Genomic DNA, 21,690 nt, shown 5'->3' with positions numbered 1-21,690 from the left:
CTGTCCATTGTGATGGGTAAACTCCAACAGATAATATCTTGTTAAATAACCTGTGGATATATGGTAAAAGTATATGAGATACACTATGAAACAACACATGCACAACACACATGTGAAACAACACATGCACAACATACATGTGAGTCAACACACAGCACACAAGTGAGTCAACACAGCACACATATGAGTGAACACATGCACAACACACATGTGAAACAACACATGCACAACATACATGTGAGTCAAAACAACACATGTGAATCAACACATGCACAACACACATGTGAAACAACACATGCACAACATACATGTGAGTCAACACACAGCACACAAGTGAGTCAACACAGCACACATATGAGTGAACACATGCACAACACACATGTGAAACAACACATGCACAACATACATGTGAGTCAAAACAACACATGTGAATCAACACATGCACAACACACATGTGAAACAACACATGCACAACATACATGTGAGTCAACACACAGCACACAAGTGAGTCAACACAGCACACATATGAGTGAACACATGCACAACACACATGTGAAACAACACATGCACAACATACATGTGAGTCAAAACAACACATGTGAATCAACACATGCACAACACACATGTGAATCAACACATGCACAACACACATGTGAGTCAACACACAGCACACAAGTGAGTCAACACAGCACACATATGAGTGAACACATGCACAACACACATGTGAAACAACACATGCACAACATACATGTGAGTCAAAACAACACATGTGAATCAACACATGCACAACACACATGTGAAACAACACATGCACAACATACATGTGAGTCAACACACAGCACACAAGTGAGTCAACACAGCACACATATGAGTGAACACATGCACAACACACATGTGAAACAACACATGAACAACATACATGTGAGTCAAAACAACACATGTGAATCAACACATGCACAACACACATGTGAATCAACACATGCACAACACACATGAGTCAACACATGCACAACACACATGTGAGTCAACACATGCACAACACACATGTGAGTCAACACATGCACAACACACATGAGTCAACACATGCACAACACACATGTGAGTCAACACACAACACACATGTGAGTCAACACATGCACAACACACATGTGAGTCAACACATGCACAACACACATGTGAGTCAACACACAGCACACAAGTGAGTCAACACACATGTGGTGTCCTGGAAACATATTGTGACATTCCATAATGTATGTGATGATGTGTCCACAGTTTCCTGGAGAGTCTGACCATGAAGCGAAGGAAGCAAGCAGAGCAGCAGGCAGAGAAAGCCTTGTCTGACTCACACCTGAAGCAGGACGAGACGGGGGTCATCCGGTCAGCTGATGACCACTCCATCCCCAACAACTCCCCACCCACCTCCACTGGTGAGTTGCTTCATGAAGTAAAACAAACACTTCATTATGGGGGTGAAACGATACAGCAAAGACACGATACGACACATGGGTCACCATACGATACATATTGCTATACACATTTTTATGCCAAATCACATGGAAACGTCTTGACTATAATATTTCAGAGCAGGTTCCAAAGGGAAATCTAGCTGTAGACACATGTTCATGTAGACAACGGCTATTTTCTTTCTTCTCTGAAATTGAAGCGCTAATTACAACACATTTTATGATATTTGACTGACAAAATGTTAAGGGTCATTAAATGAGTAGTAAGTAATTTATTTTAGCAAGTGTATCATCTTATATTGATACAGTAAAAGACATATCGTGTACCATATGGTCGCATGAAAACTCATGATGCCCCGATGTATCATTTGACCTCTACTTCCTGGATGTCTTCCTGAAACTTGAACTATGACCATTAATTGTGATGCAAGAGATCTACGTGCATAAGTTAGCCCTTGTTTTCAAAACAAAAGAATTACATTTCATAAACATAGTTCACACATAAACATGCCTTGCATGTAAACATAAACATTCATCACCATGCATGCCAGTGTGTTTACAGTGGAACTGAGCAGTGAGCATCCAGAGTAAGCTCAACCCCTCACCTTGCCATAGCTGTGAAAAGCTTCAATACAAAGTTTCGAAGTACACAATGAATGATTCTCTCTTATCACTTACGAAAGGTGTTAGGATGGGCTAACACTATTGGCCTCACATCATCTGAGGCTGACCATTTCATTCAAGAAAGACTGTTTCCCTTGTTTGTTTTTTAAAGTAATGCCACTTATTTTATCCCTGTCAAGATGAAACAGCCTCACATTTACACGACTAGATTGATCAGCTACTCCTACTGCAGTTTCAATTTGATGTTTGTTTCAGTCATGTTAGTTACCCTGAGGACCCTTGAAGATCCAGGTTAACATAGGTCTTCATAAGCCCCAGCTTGTGGTAAATGGCGACTATGCTTGTTTTAAAAGGCGCAAAAGGATCGGTGACTTGGTTGATGCATGTCATAATATTCCAATTGCGTGGATTGATGTTCATGATGTGAATCACTGGATTGTCTGGTCCAGACATATATTTTTGAGACCGCCGTCATATAGCTGGAATGTCGCTGAGTGCGGCATTGAACAACAGAGAAAGAGAAAACATGTTACCCTGAGACAGCTCCCAGGAAGGACCAGACTGCAGTGAGGACGAGGTCATGTCAGTGATCAATACCTTGTGCTGATGTCACACTATGCCAACTGACTGTGACAGCTACTTAAACTCATGACCACTGCTGTGTCAGTCTAACAGTCACTACTGTGTTAAACTGACAGCTATACTTACTATGGTAAACTCACGACCACTGCTGTGACAGTCTAACAGTCACTACTGTGTTAAACTGACAGTTATACTTACTATGCTAAACTCACGACCACTGCTGTGTCAGTCTAACAGTCACTACTGTGTTAAACTGACAGCTATACTTACTATGCTAAACTCATGACCACTGCTGTGTCAATCTAACAGTCACTACTGTGTTAAACTGACAGCTATACTTACTATGGTAAACTCATGACCACTGCTGTGTCAGTCTGACAGCCACTACTGTGTTAAACTGACAGCTATACTTACCATGGTAAACTCACGACCACTGCTGTGTCAATCTAACAGTCACTACTGTGTTAAACTGACAGCTATACTTACCATGGTAAACTCATGACCACTGCTGTGTCAATCTAACAGCCACTACTGTGTTAAACTGACAGCTATAATTACTATGCTAAACTCATGACCACTGCTGTGTCAGTCTAACAGTCACTACTGTGTTAAACTGACAGCTATACTTACTATGCGAAACTCATGACCACTGCTGTGTCAGTCTAACAGCCACTACTGTGTTAAACTGACAGTTATACTTACTATGCTAAACTCATGACCACTGCTGTGTCAATCTAACAGCCACTACTGTGTTAAACTGACAGCTATAATTACTATGCTAAACTCATGACCACTGCTGTGTCAGTCTAACAGCCACTACTGTGTTTAAACTGACAGTTATACTTACTATGCTAAACTCACGACCACTGCTGTGTCAGTCTAACAGTCACTACTGTGTTAAACTGACAGTTATACTTACTATGCTTAACTCACGACCACTGCTGTGTCAGTCTAACAGTCACTACTGTGTTAAACTGACAGCTATACTTACTATGGTAAACTCACGACCACTGCTGTGTCAGTCTAACAGTCACTACTGTGTTAAACTGACAGCTATACTTACTATGCTAAATTCACGACCACTGCTCTGTCAGTCTAACAGTCACTACTGTGTTAAACTGACAGCTATACTTACTATGGTAAACTCATGACCACTGCTGTGTCAGTCTGACAGCCACTACTGTGTTAAACTGACAGCTATACTTACCATGGTAAACTCACGACCACTGCTGTGTCAATCTAACAGTCACTACTGTGTTAAACTGACAGCTATACTTACCATGGTAAACTCACGACCACTGCTGTGTCAATCTAACAGTCACTACTGTGTTAAACTGACAGCTATAATTACTATGCTAAACTCATCACCACTGCTGTGTCAGTCTAACAGCCACTACTGTGTTAAACTGACAGCTATACTTACTATGCTAAACTCATGACCACTGCTGTGTCAGTCTAACAGCCACTATTGTGTTAAACTGACAGCTATACTTACTATGCTAAACTCATCACCACTGCTGTGTCAGTCTAACAGCCACTACTGTGTTAAACTGACAGCTATACTTACTATGCTAAACTCATGACCACTGCTGTGTCAGTCTAACAGCCACTATTGTGTTAAACTGACAGCTATACTTACTATGCTAAACTCACGACCACTGCTGTGTCAGTCTAACAGCCACTACTGTGTTAAACTGACAGCTATACTTACTATGCTAAACTCATGACCACTGCTGTGTCAGTCTAACAGCCACTATTGTGTTAAACTGACAGCTATACTTACTATGCTAAACTCATCACCACTGCTGTGTCAGTCTAACAGCCACTACTGTGTTAAACTGACAGCTATACTTACTATGCTAAACTCACGACCACTGCTGTGTCAGTCTAACAGTCACTACTGTGTTAAACTGACAGTTATACTTACTATGCTAAACTCATCACCACTGCTGTGTCAGTCTAACAGCCACTACTGTGTTAAACTGACAGCTATACTTACTATGCTAAACTCACGACCACTGCTGTGTCAGTCTAACAGTCACTACTGTGTTAAACTGACAGCTATACTTACTATGCTAAACTCATCACCACTGCTGTGTCAGTCTAACAGTCACTACTGTGTTAAACTGACAGCTATACTTACTATGCTAAACTCATCACCACTGCTGTGTCAGTCTAACAGCCACTACTGTGTTAAACTGACAGCTATACTTACTATGCTAAACTCATGACCACTGCTGTGTCAGTCTAACAGCCACTACTGTGTTTAAACTGACAGTTATACTTACTATGCTAAACTCACGACCACTGCTGTGTCAGTCTAACAGTCACTACTGTGTTAAACTGACAGTTATACTTACTATGCTTAACTCACGACCACTGCTGTGTCAGTCTAACAGTCACTACTGTGTTAAACTGACAGCTATACTTACTATGGTAAACTCACGACCACTGCTGTGTCAGTCTAACAGTCACTACTGTGTTAAACTGACAGCTATACTTACTATGCTAAATTCACGACCACTGCTCTGTCAGTCTAACAGTCACTACTGTGTTAAACTGACAGCTATACTTACTATGGTAAACTCATGACCACTGCTGTGTCAGTCTGACAGCCACTACTGTGTTAAACTGACAGCTATACTTACCATGGTAAACTCACGACCACTGCTGTGTCAATCTAACAGTCACTACTGTGTTAAACTGACAGCTATACTTACCATGGTAAACTCACGACCACTGCTGTGTCAATCTAACAGTCACTACTGTGTTAAACTGACAGCTATAATTACTATGCTAAACTCATCACCACTGCTGTGTCAGTCTAACAGCCACTACTGTGTTAAACTGATAGCTATACTTACTATGCTAAACTCATGACCACTGCTGTGTCAGTCTAACAGCCACTATTGTGTTAAACTGACAGCTATACTTACTATGCTAAACTCATCACCACTGCTGTGTCAGTCTAACAGCCACTACTGTGTTAAACTGACAGCTATACTTACTATGCTAAACTCATGACCACTGCTGTGTCAGTCTAACAGCCACTATTGTGTTAAACTGACAGCTATACTTACTATGCTAAACTCACGACCACTGCTGTGTCAGTCTAACAGCCACTACTGTGTTAAACTGACAGCTATACTTACTATGCTAAACTCATGACCACTGCTGTGTCAGTCTAACAGCCACTATTGTGTTAAACTGACAGCTATACTTACTATGCTAAACTCATGACCACTGCTGTGTCAGTCTAACAGCCACTACTGTGTTAAACTGACAGCTATACTTACTATGCTAAACTCACGACCACTGCTGTGTCAGTCTAACAGTCACTACTGTGTTAAACTGACAGTTATACTTACTATGCTAAACTCATCACCACTGCTGTGTCAGTCTAACAGCCACTACTGTGTTAAACTGACAGCTATACTTACTATGCTAAACTCACGACCACTGCTGTGTCAGTCTAACAGTCACTACTGTGTTAAACTGACAGCTATACTTACTATGCTAAACTCATCACCACTGCTGTGTCAGTCTAACAGTCACTACTGTGTTAAACTGACAGCTATACTTACTATGCTAAACTCATCACCACTGCTGTGTCAGTCTAACAGCCACTACTGTGTTAAACTGACAGCTATACTTACTATGCTAAACTCATGACCACTGCTGTGTCAATCTAACAGCCACTACTGTGTTAAACTGACAGCTATAATTACTATGCTAAACTCATGACCACTGCTGTGTCAGTCTAACAGCCACTACTGTTGTTACCCTGCAGTGCCCAGGTCAGTGTCCCAGCCTTCCCTGCCCCGTGTCCCATCAACGCCCAAGATGCCTGACATCCCACCACCCACCGCCCCTGCCACATCTGCCAGTTCATCACCAGCCACGCCCGTGGCCTCCCCACCCCCCGTGGAACAGAAGCAGGGCTTCATGTCCAGGTTGTTCAAGAAGAAGCCGAAGGAACCGCCAGAAGTGACAGAACCCCCACCAGGTAGGCATCTTCAAGCACCTGTTGTTACTTAGCAACAGTCATCATACTTAGCAACTGCCATCTTAATAGGCAACTGTCATCTTAGCAACTGTAATCTTACTTAGCAACTGCCTTCTTACTTGGCAACTGTCATCTTACTTAGCAACTACCATCTTAATAGGCAACTGTCATCTTAGCAACTGTAATCTTACTTAGCAGCTGCCATCTTACTTGACAACTGTCATCTTACTTGGCAACTGCTATCTTGCTTAGCAACTATCATCTTACTTGGCAACTGCTATCTTACTTAGCAACTATCATCTTACTTGGCAACTGCTATCTAACTTAGCAACTATCATCTTACTTGGCAACTGCTATCTTACTTAGCAACTATCATCGTTCTTGGCAACTGCTATCTAACTTAGCAACTATCATCCTACTTGGCAACTGCTATCTTAACTAATGTTATATTTGGGATAACACTTTCTTAGTAAAGTACAGATTCTAGTACTTTTTTGGGTTGAGTCCCGTCCGGGATTCGAACCCACACCTGCCAGGGTGAGGCACCTAATCGCAAGCACACAAAGTCAGCGATCTAACCCACTCAGCCACCGAGGCTTCCACAAAATGAAAGTCTGACAACTGGTAGTCTAGATCACGTACTTTGAGTACCCCCCTGACAAGTGTAAATTGGCACGGCTCCCATGGCCGAAAGCTATGAATACAACCCAAAAAAGTACTAGAATCTGTACTTTACTAAGAAAGTGTTATCCCAAATATAACATTAGTTACATTTGACCACTTTCTAAATGGCATTGTGTATTCATAACTGCTATCTTACTTAGCAACTATCATCTTACTTGGCAACTGCTTTCTTACTTAGCAACTATCATCTTACTTAGCAACTATCATCTTACCGTATTTTCTTGAGTATAGTGCTCACTTTTTTTCGAAAAAACACAGCTGTGTAGAAGGGGGTGCGCATTATACACGAATTATGAGTTTGGATGTTTTTTTCCCCCATGGAAAGACATTACTGTGAGCACGAAACACCGGAAATACCATGTCAACAAATCCATACTGAAGTACGCAAAATAATCATGTAATTACACTGTCTGGCTATAAAAAGTGTTCTTTGTATATCTGGACTTATGTTTGTAACTTATTTCATTGATTTTTATTCAAAATTCCTTATAATATTGTTTTTAATCATTTCGGCGAAATCGTGTGTGAAGCGATCGGAAGATCGCACAACTCACTGTTATTAACAGCAACCACAGTCAGAATACCGCTATTGACGCCTTGAAACGAACTTTAGTTGACAGAGAATGGATACATATATCATAAATGACATACTTTGACTCGTTAAAAGTCATATTTGTTTTTGTTTGACGATTCTATGTCAACATGAAATTCACGCGATCACTCGATCACGTGCACGTGAGCCTTGACGGTGACTGGTCGGACTGGTTCCATGTAAAAAATAATACCCGGGAATAGCTATCAGCTGCTTAGCTTAGGGTTATTATTATTTTAAATATGTTTAGTAAAGGCTGCATATAATTAAGAAAATAATGGAATATATTATTCCTGATAAAAAAAAATAGTTTCAGATACAATTGTTGCCGATCCTTGCATTAAAAATCCTATAAAGTTATATCATTGGGTGTGTCTTGACCGAATCACCGGTCGATTCCAAGAAAACGGGTGTACAGCTGATTGCTGTTTCCGGCTTAGTTTACGAGAAAATACACAAGGTAATCTTAATCCCTAGATATAAAACAATGCCTAGCAGAACAATAAATACTATTTAAACGGTTAATAAACATGTCTGGTGATTTTTTATCTCAAATTTCGAATTTGTACTGACGAAGTTTCTCAGCACCTGTTCGTTTGCCGGACTTCCCTGAGAGGGTACGGTGTAATTTTTTTCTGCGCATAAATATTGAATTTTCTTTTTTTTCAAAATATTGAACCCGCTAGAGGGGGGTGCACATTATACATGGGTGCGCACTATACTCAAGAAAATACGGTACTTAGCAACTGCTATCTAACTTAGCAACTATCATCTTACTTATCAACTGCTATCTAACTTAGCAACTATCATCTTACTTGGCAACTATCATCTAACTTAGCAACTATCATCTTACTTGGCAACTATCATCTTACTTGGCAACTATCATCTTACTTGGCAACTGCTATCTTACTTAGCAACTATCGTCTTACTTGGCAACTGCTATCTTACTTAGCAACTATCATCTTACTTGGCAACTGCTATCTAACTTAGCAACTATCATCTTACTTGGCAACTGCTATCTTACTTAGCAACTATCATCTTACTTGACAACTACTATCTTACTTAGCAACTATCATCTTCCTTGGCAACTGCTATCTTGCTTAGCAACTATCATCTTACTTGGCAACTGCTATCTTACTTAGCAACTATCGTCTTCCTTGGCAACTGCTATCTTGCTTAGCAACTATCATCTTACTTGGCAACTGCTATCTTACTTAGCAACTATCATCTTACTTGACAACTACTATCTTACTTGGCAACTATCATCTTACTTGGCAACTGCTATCTTGCTTAGCAACTATCATCTTACTTGGCAACTGCTATCTTACTTAGCAACTATCGTCTTCCTTGGCAACTGCTATCTTACTTAGCAACTATCATCTTACTTGGCAACTGCTATCTTACTTAGCAACTATCGTCTTCCTTGGCAACTATCATCTTACTTGGCAACTATCATCTAACTTAGCAACTATCATCTTACTTGGCAACTGCTATCTTACTTAGCAACTATCGTCTTCCTTGGCAACTATCATCTTACTTGGCAACTGCTATCTTACTTAGCAACTATCGTCTTCCTTGGCAACTATCATCTTACTTAGCAACTATCATCTTACTTGGCAACTGCTATCTAACTTAGCAACTATCATCTTACTTGGCAACTGCTATCTTACTTGGCAACTATCATCTTACTTGACAACTACTATCTTACTTAGCAACTATCGTCTTCCTTGGCAACTGCTATCTTACTTAGCAACTATCATCTTACTTGGCAACTGCTATCTTACTTAGCAACTATCATCTTACTTGGCAACTGCTATCTTACTTAGCAACTATCATCTTACTTGACAACTGCTAACTTACTTAGCAACTATCATCTTCCTTGACAACTGCAATCTTACTTAGCAACTATCATCTTACATAGCAACTGGCATAAGGCACCCAGGAAGGTCTTACATTCCTACTGCAACTATCATGTCTGTGTTTGAGGATGAGGTTAACCATCTTAGACATGCGAGAGTTACGATTATCATAAAGACAGACGCAGAGTAACTACTATTGTAAGTCTGTGTATCAGGATGAGGTTAACCATCTTAGACATGCGAGAGTTACGATTATCATAAAGACAGACGCAGAGTAACTACTATTGTAAGTCTGTGTTTGAGGATGAGGTTAACCATCTTAGACATGCCAGAGTTACGATTATCATAAAGACAGACGCAGAGTAACTACTATTGTAAGTCTGTGTATCAGGATGAGGTTAACCATCTTAGACATGCGAGAGTTACGATTATCATAAAGACAGACGCCATGTAACTACTATTGTAAGTCTGTGTATCAGGATGAGGTTAACCATCTTAGACATGCGAGAGTTACAATTATCATAAAGACAGACGCAGAGTAACTACTATTGTAAGTCTGTGTATCAGGATGAGGTTAACCATCTTAGACATGCGAGAGTTACAATTATCATAAAGACAGACGCAGAGTAACTACTATTGTAAGTCTGTGTATCAGGATGAGGTTAACCATCTTAGACATGCGAGAGTTACAATTATCATAAAGACAGACGCCATGTAACTACTATTGTAAGTCTGTGTATCAGGATGAGGTTAACCATCTTAGACATGCGAGAGTTACAATCATCATAAAGACAGACGCCATGTAACTACTATTGTAAGTCTGTGTATCAGGATGAGGTTAACCATCTTAGACATGCGAGAGTTACAATTATCAGAAAGACAGACTCAGAGTTACTACTATTGTAAGACTGTTAATACTGTTTCAGAGCTACGACCCTCATTAGTCTGTGTTTAAGTGTGACATACAGGATTTGTTTTGTAGAGTCTAAGACCTCCAAGCCAGCAGAGTCTATGGTGAAGAGCGTGGAGGACTTTGTCCCGGACGGTGACGGTCTTGACAGTGCTTTCCTAGACGATGCCCGTGACCCGACCAGCACTGTTAAGCAACAGGCTGACGGAGATTCTGACAGGTGAGTGTCAATTGTCACAGGTTGATGTGAATTCTTCTAATTCCTGCTGTTCTACTGATGGGAGACGAGGACGACTCCCAACGAACAGCTACTTCTTGTTTAATGATTTAGTGTATAGCAACGGAACAATTTTATATGAGAGAGAGCACTTCATTTTTATATGCCACTGATTGTAAGGGCTGGAGTGGAAATGAGCTCCAGGCTGTGGTGGATTGTCTCCTTTTAGTAAATTATTATTTGGTACTTTTGAAAACTTTGTTTCACAAGTCATCAGACTTTGTAGCTAGTGCTGCTGAACAAGACAAAACTGCCTCCTGTGTTTACATGTTGTGTCGGTTTATTAGCCCATCGGGTCCGGTGATGGGGATTCAAAATTGTACAAATGGTGGGGCTGACTCCCCAAGGGTCTAAGGGACGGGGCCAAATAGGAATAATTTGGCTATATTGCTTTAAACGACTTCCTCTCTGGAACAAGGACTCGCATGCACTTCGAAGACTGGTTATTACTCCTGACTCCCAGAATACTGACTTCCTCTTTGTGTTGCAGTGATGACGAAGGCAACAACCCAATGGTAGCAGGTTTCCAGGACGACCTGGACTCTGAGGATGAGCGTCCCATCAGTCAGACAGCAACCCCTGCTGTGTCAGGGGTCAAGGACATCGATCTCACGAGTGAGGAGGAGGAAGAGGACCATGTGGACATTCCGGAGTCAGAGGTACGGGTCATCTCCCAGGACGTGGACATCTCCTCCAGCGACGAAGCAGCAACAGTGACAACAAGCTTCACCAAGGCAGCACCAAGGGAGGTAACTCCCACTGTGAAAGTGGCCGCTGTGGACGTGAGTGTGTCAGAGTCGGAGAGTGACGATGGTGAGAGGAAGGACACACAGGGGGATGACCTGGGGGGTAGAAAGGGGAGTGAGGGAGGACAGAGTTGGGGTAGCAAGGAAGGCCACAGCAATGGCCGAGGTGGTGCTACGCCGACACCAGCTGCCGACACCAGTATGGAGGAGGACGTTGAGGGCAATGCTGGTATCGATGTTCCACAGGAGGACTTCAGTAACTGGCTGGACCAACTCGAGGAGAAGGTGAGACGTTCCACAACAACCAGCTTAAGCTGTAACAACATCTACTAGGGATCTCTCATATAAATATCAGGGGGCACAGATGTCTTACATGCTGCAATTCACTGTACTAGAAACTTATGATTGTAGCTTCGAATCATGGTTCCCCCTGTTTAGGTTCCTAGGTTTCAGCTAGCATCTAAGCAGGAATCAGGACCCGTGAAGATTCTGGGGTAGAATAGGTCTTCAGCAACCCATGCTTGCCGTAAAAGGTGACTATGCTTGTGGTAAAAGGCGACTAACGCGATCGGGTGGTCAGGCTCGCTGACTTGGTTAATACATGTCGTCGATCCCAATTGCGTGGATCGATGCTCATGATATCAATCACTGGATTGTCTGGTCCAGACTTGATTATTTACAGACAGCTGGAATATTGCTGAGTGCGGCGTTAAATAACAAACAAACCAACCAACCAACTAAGCAGGAATCAGGATTTCCCTAATTATTATTATTATTATTATTATTATTATTTACTCCCTCATTCTCAGCTCCCTGTGGAGTATACAGTTTTTTGCCTCTGTTTAGTCCACTCCAGTTGTCGTGAGAAACAAGTCCTCCAAACCTCGCCAGAAGAAGCCGTCCACAGAGAGTGAGGATGACTGTAGAATCAGTAAGTGTCTGATCCACAGAGTGAGGATGACTGTAGAATCAGTAAGTGTCTGACCCACAGAGTGAGGATGACTGTAGAATCAGTAAGTACCTGATCCACAGAGTCAGAATGACTGCAGAATCAGTAAGTACCTGATCTGCAGACACTCAGGGTGAATTTAGAATCAGTAAGTGTCTGATCCACAGAGTCAGGATGAATTTAGAATCAGTAAGTGTCTGATCCACAGAGTGAGGATGACTATAGAATCAGTAAGTACCTGATCTGCAGAGACTCAGGATGAATTTAGAATCAGTAAGTACCTGATCCACAGAGAGTCAGGATGACTGTAGAATCAGTAAGTACCTGATCCACAGAGAGTCAGGATGACTGCAGAATCAGTAAGTACCTGATCCACAGAGAGTCAGGATGACTGCAGAATCAGTAAGTACCTGATCTGCAGAGACTCAGGATGACTGTAGAATCAGTAAGTACCTGATCCACAGAGAGTCAGGATGACTGCAGAATCAGTAAGTACCTGATCCACAGAGAGTCAGGATGACTGCAGAATCAGTAAGTACCTGATCCACAGAGAGTCAGGATGACTACAGAATCAGTAAGTACCTGGTCTACAGAGACTCAGGATGACTGTAGAATCAGTATCTGATCCACAGAGTCAGGATGACTATAGAATCAGTAAGTACCTGGTCTACAGAGACTCCAGATGACTGTAGAATCAGTAGTAAGTGTCTGATCCACAGAGAGAGGATGACTATAGAATCAGTAAGTACCTGATCTGCAGAGACTCAGGATGAATTTAGAATCAGTAAGTACCTGATCCAAAGAGATAGAGGATGACTGTAGAATCAGTATCTGATCCACAGAGTGAGGATGACTACAGAATCAGTAAGTACCTGGTCCACAGAGTGAGGATGACTGTAGAATCAGTGTCTGAACCCACAGAGTGAGAATGACTACAGAATCAACGATACGAAATAGCCACTGATAATGTGACTCTCTTTTCCCCAGAAGCAATCAGCTCCGATGTAGAAGAAGCAGAGACAAGCATTGTCAAGTCCACAAAGAAGAAAAAGAAAAAGAAGTCTGAGGATAAGGTGAGACAGACTGGTCCTGTCCAATGTTGCATTATGGGATTGACCCAACATTTGATGTCCTATATATAATAGAGATTGACCCAAGACTTGATGAACTATGCCATAGGGATTGACCCGAGACTTGATGTACTACATCGTAGGGATTGACCCGAGACTTGATGTACTACATCGTAGGGATTGACCCGAGACTTGATGTACTACATCGTAGGGATTGACCCTAGTATTGATGTACTACATCGTAGGGATTGTCCCAAGACTTGATGTACTACATCGTAGGGATTGACCCAAGACTTGATGTACTACATCAAAGGGATTGACCCTAGCATTGATGTACTACATCATAGGGATTGACCCAAGACTTGAGGTACTACATTGTAGGGATTGACCCAAGACTTGATGTACTACATCGTAGGGATTGACCCAAGACTTGATGTACTACATCAAAGGGATTGACCCTAGCATTGATGTACTACATCATAGGGATTGACCCTAGTATTGATGAAATACATCGTAGGTATTGACCCAAGACTTGATATACTTCATCATAGGGATTGGCCCTAGACTTGATGTTCTGTATCATAGGGATTGGCCCAAGACTTAATGTGCTACATCGTAGGGATTGACCCAAGACTTGATGTACTATGCCATAGGGATTGACCCAAGGCTTGATGTTCTGTATCATAGGGATTGGCCCAAGACTTAATGTGCTACATCGTAGGGATTGACCCAAGACTTCATATACTATATCGTAGGTATTGACCCAAGACTTGATGTTCTGTATCATAGGGATTGGCCCAAGACTTAATGTGCTACATCATAGGGATTGACCCAAGACTTGATGTACTATGCCTTAGGGATTGACCCAAGACTTGATGTACTATATCGTAGGGATTGACCCTAGGTTTATGACTATATTATTGGTCCTAGATTTGAGACACAGTATCAAAAGCCGCCCAAAGCGATACTCTCACTCACTCACTCACTCACTCACTCACTCACTCACTCACTCACTCACTCACTTCAATTGCTTGACTGAATTATTGCAGGAGGAGGAGAAGTCTCAGAAGAAGACAAAGAAGAAAAAGGAAAAAGATGGAGATGGAGAGAAGAAATCAGCAAAGAAGGAGAAGAAAAAAAGAAAGAAGAAGAAGGAAGAAGAAGATGATGTGGACGACCAGCAAGAGAAAGATGACCTGGAGGCCTTCCTGGGAGAGCCAGAAGCAGGCCGGTCTGTGGGGGGGGACTACCAGTCGTTATAGCACAGGGTGAGCAGGATTTTGTGTGCTGGGAATACGGATAGGGAATAATGATGTGTATATACAACACGCTGAAGTCAGGAAGAGGTGATGAGCGTTGAAGCACAAGGAATGGAAGATGGGATTGGGTGTTCATATTGCAAGGCAAGTGTTATGAGTGTTTATTACACGGGGAAGGAGGAAGGGAGTTTGTGCAGCCCAACTGAGGAGGAAGACTAGTTTGTGGAACTTGAAGAGCAAGGCCTGGTGACTGGAGAGGGCTAGGAGTTTCTACGTCACAGAAGAGATGAGATCAGGTTCAGAGAAAACTTTGTCTGGTCATGGAGGCCTTCAAGTAACCATGGTAACAGTGGCAGGACCAGCTGTTGATCACAGTCAGACCAAGCTCCAATGTGGAGGAAGTTGTGTAACCCTCAACCAGAGATTGAGGCTCCATGGTATGCCAGTGTCAGATTGAGGCTCCTTGGTATGCCAGTGTCAGATTGAGGCTCCTTGGTATGCCAGTGTCAGATTGAGGCTGGATGGAATGCCAGTGTCAGATTGAGGCTCCTTGGTATGCCAGGGTCAGATCGAGGCTCCTTGGTATGCCAGTTACAGATTGGGGATCCTTGGTATGCCTGTGACAGAGTGGGGATCCTTGGTATGCCTTTGACAGAGTGGGGATCCTTGGTATGCCAGTGTCAGATCAAGGCTCCTTGGTATGCTAGTGTCAGATTGGGGATCCTTGGTATGCCTGTGACAGAGTGGGGATCCTTGGTATGCCTGTGACAGAGTGGGGATCCTTGGTATGCCTGTGACAGTGGGGATCCTTGGTATGCCAGTGTCAGATCAAGGCTCCTTGGTATGCCAGTGTCAGATTGAGGCTCCTTGGTATGCCTGTGACAGAGTGGGGATCCTTGGTATGCCTGTGACAGATTGGGGATCCTTGGTATGCCTGTGACAGAGTGGGGATCCTTGGTATGCCAGTGTCAGATCAAGGCTCCTTGGTATGCTAGTGTCAGATCGAGGCTCCATGGTATGCCAGTGTCAGATCGAGGCTCCTAGGTATGCCAGTGTCAGATCGAGGCTCCTTGGTATGCCAGTGTCAGATTGAGGCTCCTTGGTGTGCTGGTGTCAGATCGAGGCTCCATGGTATGCCAGTGTCAGACTGAGGCTCCATGGTATGCCAGTGTCAGATCGAGGCTCCATGGTATGCCAGTGTCAGATCGAGGCTCCATGGTATGCCAGTGTCAGATTGAGGCTCCATGGTATGCCAGTGTCAGAATGGTATGCTAATGTGACTCTGAGACTACATTGTATGCTAGTTTTTGGAAACTGGGTTTTGTTTTCTAATAACCAGATTAATGCTATGGTCATGAAGTATTCCTGAACAACAAAACTGACAGAAGAGTCTGCTGATGTCTGAATGATCTTGTTGTGGAGCCTCATTGATCTACCTTATGATCAGAACTAACAACATTGGGACATATGCAAGCAGGCCCACCTGTGTGGGTGGGCTGCCATGTCCCCAGGCTCCCATTGGTGGCCTCATCATTGTATGTCTGTCTGTGGGTCCACACAGTATTCAATGTCTGTCTTAATGTGCATGGAGTCCTGTCCAACTATTAATGAATTTTATTTCATGCTTCATGTTTTCTCCTGGAAAATTACATTCCTCACCAAGGCAGCGTTATCAGAACATGATGACTGTCTGGTGACAGGTCCCAAACAAATCATCCTTATTAGAGCACTGACACCTCTTACTGTTGGAACCTTCCACTCCTGTGGGGAAGGAGTTGTTGGTGTTTCAGATTCCATTTTTAGAGAAGTGTTTGCTATGTTTACACTAATTTTGACAATTGTGACAGCTGTGATTCTAAGTGCAATAGTTTGTTCCTGTGGTGTCTGAAATTATGTCTCTTAATAGAAAGTAAAAGAATTAGGTTTGTCAAGTTAACTGAACTTGTCTCCCTTTGTTGTATAGGTTATCTCCCCCCTTATGGTATGGGTTTTCTTCCCTGATTGTATGGGTTGTCTCCCATTAGTCTATGGCTTGTCTCCCATTAGTCTATGGCTTGTCTCCCCTGATTGTATGCGTTGTCTCCCTTAAGTGTATGGGTTGTCTCCCTTGATTGTACATTAACCCTGTTAACCAGAGTGTAACACCAAGAGTGTAAGTCTATATATCTGTGCATTATCCCAAGGTATCAACAGAGTATACTGTTTCTTGTGTAGCCATGACAACTAGAGTGAAGATGATAGGAGTCTGATATGAATGTTTTCTTTGATCAGGGGTTGATGAAAGAGAAACCTCGGCAGTGGGAGGTGCTTCACAAGAAACACTGCAGGCAGTCAGGGGCAGACCCAGTGTAATCTCAGCGCTGTCCTGAAATAGTCATCAAGATGAATCCATGACTGAGTGGCCACGTTGTGCATTTATTGCCTCAAGAAATATTAACACAACTAGCATTTAAGACAAATTATTGAAATACCAGATGTAAATTTTTATCACATCTGTAACTAGTTGTTAAGGTAACTTATTCCTGTAAGACATATATTGTCTAGCTGCGTACAGACACTTCACACCTGTTACTTGAAGCACCTGTACTGCTGTCTACCAGGTGAAGCAGTCAGTATGGCGGCCTCTGTATCCACTACTCAACTTCTGATGTTACTTGAAGCATCTGTACTGCTGTCTACCAGGTGAAGCAGTCAGTATGGCGGCCTCTGTATCCACTACTCAACTTCTGATGTTATTTGTAATCATGGAATAATTGGAATATGTTCAAGTACAGTAGAATATGTGTTCACCATGACAACATCCTCTGCTGTTTAACCCTCATCTAGGTAACATAAGCACCTGGAGAAACAAACCAGTCATCCCATGTGCTTCCCTCCAATCACAATGTGTGAAATTGGTGGCCCTCCATTCAAACTGATGCATATCTCTCTCTCTCTCTCTCTCTCTCTCTCTCTCTCTCTCTCTCTCTCTCTCTCTGTGTCTCTCTCTCTCTCTCTCTCTCTCTCTCTCTCTCTCTCTCTCTCTCTCACAGAGGCATGGATCATTACTCACAATGTCAGTCACTCGATTGTCTGGTCCAGATTTGATTATTTACAGGCCACTGTCATGTAGCTAGAGTTTGCTATTAAACAACACTCTCACTCACTCACTCACTCACTCACTCACTCACTCACTCACTCTACAAACTAACATGGGGTCACAGTGGTCTTAGGTTCTGGATCTACAAGTTCATGTGCAGAGTTGTATCCCTTTATTGTGCCAGGATTAGCTTATTCTGTATGCTTACTTGTCCTTGGTTAGTCAGCACCCTACTCATGCACAAAGGTTTATCTGAGGTACAGTTATATAACTCAACCCCAGACGAATTCTGCAACTAAAAGTTCAAAATTCTACGGTAAAGACATACCCGTTTCCCCCTCAAAAATTAACACAAACTCATTTTTGGAAAACTCAAATCCAAATCCCAAACAAAATATTTCCACAAACTGTTATTATTGACAGTTATCATTGGATAAGCCATCCATACAATAATGAAAATAAATATGCACAGTGTTTACATATAAGCAAATATACATGTCAGTGACATAGTGTTTGTGGTCATCAGACAAATGTTTAAGAGTGAGAATTATTTATTTCAAATTTTGTTTTATTGTTGGATTCAAATTTTGTATGTTTAAAAGCATGTAAAATGTTTTTGCATCATTCGAGTACAGAAATTTGATAGAAAAGCTTGAAAATAATTTTTAAAAATTGGTTTATTGATAGGTTTTAAAAGGCAAATTCCGTGATAATTCTGTGGTAAGATTTTCTGCAAATCTTTCCACTATTGCAGAACTGAACACTGTTACAAGCTGACTACTCACTCCCAATTTAGAATAGAGGACAGTTGTCAATAGTGAGCCATGGCAACCACTGCTGTGAGTTTCTCTGGACTAAATATTGAGACTAAGTTCAACAATGAGTTAATCACAAATTATAACTGAGAAACAAATTAGAATTATTGTCACAGAGGAGGTGAGACAGGCAGCAAGGTTAGAGGCATCCTCCCTTCCAGTAGTCCTGCTTCAAGTATACACAGTTGGAGTGAGTGAGTGAGTGGGGACCCCTGGATCAGTAAGTGTCAGTAACTCCCAGCTGTCTGTGTGGTTGTACAGCGTGATCATAGCGCTAAGGTCATCATAACTCCAATACCTCAACAAGACAGTCGTGGAGCTAAGGTTGTTTTGTACAACTTCACCCTGAACAATACAAGTCATTGACTGAATGCAGGAGTAACCACATGTCATGACCTGATCACCACAGTGACATGAACATGATGTTGTACGCCTCATAGAGGCATTTCAACTGGCATGTGGTTACTGGTATCATAGCTGCAGCCACAGTGTGATGTATACAGTGAAGCCTTACCCGTGTCAACTTGAACTTCCTTGATACATCATCCCCCTAGAACTGACAGGGATTCCATTAGTATCTTTTCTGTCTCGAGTTCGTTGGTGGCCAACCATTTGATATTGTCAAGGAGGCTTGGGATTTTTTCCAGAAAAATAAATTGTTCCTGAAATCTTGAAAAAAAGAAATATGCTTCATATTTATTGTTTAAAAAAAAGAAATTGTCTGCCACAAAAATAACATTGTTGCAATATTTCTGTTGAAAAAGGTATTTTTAAAAATATATCTGGTTTTGCAGCTGTAGCTGAAACAATATCTGGTCTCGATACTAAATGCCAGCCCCCCAAAGAATATCAAATGGTCGGTCCCTTAACATGGCATGGCTCCATGTATTCTGGTGTAAGTTGTGAAGGATGGTACGGTTGTCCACTAGTCAAGAATCTTGACCAGAAAGCCGAGTTTGATTCCCATGTGTAAAGCATGTACTTTGCCAGCCAGCCTGGTCGTGTAGTGGATCTAGTGTATTCGATCTCTGACCATGTGTTGTTGTAATGAAGAAGTAGTCTGTTGTAGTTCTGATGTTACAAGTCCTTGTGTGTGAGGTTTGTTGACAGTCAGATCATCCTGTACTTTGTGGATATGTATATACTGTTGCTAGGTGACATGTCAAAGTCAAATTGTGAATAAAAATGTAATATATTTGTCTTAAATAAAAGTCTTCCTGCCAAGACAAAGTTGACTCATTAAGTTTGTATTAAATACAGTGCAGCAGTGGCAGAATGTCGATGGGAGCAGTTTTTGTGACTGGGTCAGCAGTGTCCTCCAGGAGATGGAGTCGGACAACTACAGGGCAGCCCAGAGGGAGATAACCAGCGTGCTCTTCCGCTACATGGTCCCAGCTGCAGCTCCTAAAGTACAGCAGGACACGGTAGGGACAAGCTACCAGCAACCACAAGCCGGAACATGATTGCAGTCTCAAGCCAGAACCAGCTGCCATCCACAAGCTGGGACCAGCTTCCAGAAAACAACTTCTTTTTCTCAGTTGGACCAACAGTGGCAGCCTCACCCCTCCAAGTGTCCCAGACAGATGCCAGCAGCCTCTGTGTGGGGTCCATGGAGTCTACATACATGCAACAGGCCATGCCCCAACAGTACAATCGCTCATCCAGGTGCTCTCCCTCCAGCATGCCTGTCCAGGTTACCAGCATTCTGAACATCTCCAGTGGCCTCAGCTCCTTGCTTGATGATCCAGTTAACCAGGACACACCCCTTGTCACCATGATGCTGGGCCCGTGATCACAGAAGAGACAGCAGCAACCACAGGGACAGGCTGAAACTAGATTACAGTGATCGATGCTTTGGAGTATTGAGTTCAAGTTGTGTGTAATGTGTTCAAGCTGTGTGTACCCACTGATAGTAACATTTGGGAGTAGTCTAGTAGTGTCTATTTTGTTCTGTTTAGTGTTTAATAAATAGAACTGAAATGTTCTGGAAGCAAAATAAAACTTTATAAAATGTTCGTAGAACTTTCAAGAAGAATACTTTTATCTGAAGTGTTTTTTAAAACTTCTAATACAATTTATTATTGTCTCTTAATGTTAGAAATGTATTAATGTCTCATGTATTTCAAAGCGTCACTCTCGCTATTGCACAGTCAATTATTGCACAACTATAAATGCTGCTCAGGTGCCACCATGATATCCTGCCATGGTACCGAGCCAGCTTCACTGTTGAAGTACAGTCTGGGGTACTCTCGCATCTGTTTGGCTTCCGTAGTGTCCCTGTTGGGCCCCACTGTGTGGTACACCTCTTGCATGTTGGCGTGCTGCCTCCACTCACCAGGGATCAGGTTTTGCTGCACATCCTCTGTCCAGGTCCGCATCCTAGCTGCTGAGCAGGATATCTGTTTCTCATGACGTTGTGCAGGCAGATGGCAGCCTCGACAATGTCTCGGACCACATCAGGACCCAAGATGTCGAATGTGTTCTCCAACACCCGCCTGCCCCTGGAAATTCTGTAGTTGGCAATCTGCTGGGACCTCATCATACCTCTGCGGGAGTATGGCTTCATGAGAGACGTCCTGAGGGCGCTGCGATTCGCACGTCAGAAACCTATGATTGTGGGTTCGAATCCCGGTTCGCCCCAATTATGTTTCTAGGTTTGTCAGCACCATACCGTGCTCATGGGTTTTTACAGAAGTGGTAAACGTCTGAGACCTGCATCACTTCGGGCTTTCCTCCCACATTAAGCTAACACGCTGCGATATAACTGGAATACTG

General features: G+C 42.4%; 1 protein-coding gene across 3 annotated transcripts in view; it reads left to right on the top strand.

Moving 5' to 3' along the window:
- LOC124145592 (rab-like protein 6) overlaps positions 1-20,300 on the top strand; it is a 31,826-nt gene extending 11,526 nt beyond the window's left edge. Inside the window, exons 8-15 of one of the 3 annotated variants that reach the window (XM_048389127.1) lie at positions 1,273-1,427; positions 6,460-6,675; positions 10,793-10,940; positions 11,488-12,028; positions 12,590-12,674; positions 13,680-13,765; positions 14,812-15,030; positions 20,176-20,300. In XM_048389127.1, the coding sequence (XP_048245084.1) occupies positions 1,273-1,427; positions 6,460-6,675; positions 10,793-10,940; positions 11,488-12,028; positions 12,590-12,674; positions 13,680-13,765; positions 14,812-15,024 (1,444 nt within the window). In that variant the 3' untranslated portion in view covers positions 15,025-15,030; positions 20,176-20,300. Of the gene's footprint in view, positions 1-1,272; positions 1,428-6,459; positions 6,676-10,792; positions 10,941-11,487; positions 12,029-12,589; positions 12,675-13,679; positions 13,766-14,811; positions 20,146-20,175 lie in introns of those variants that run through there. The other 2 variants (XM_046515417.2, XM_046515416.2) reach the window with 2 other exon arrangements.
- Positions 20,301-21,690: the final 1,390 nt, after the last annotated feature.

Source organism: Haliotis rufescens, unplaced genomic scaffold (genome assembly GCF_023055435.1).
Source record: "Haliotis rufescens isolate VD_foot unplaced genomic scaffold, xgHalRufe1.0.p SCAF_8, whole genome shotgun sequence".
In the NCBI taxonomy this organism is placed as follows: domain Eukaryota; kingdom Metazoa; phylum Mollusca; class Gastropoda; order Lepetellida; family Haliotidae; genus Haliotis; species Haliotis rufescens.
This window is presented reverse-complemented; position numbering and strand designations above follow the sequence as displayed.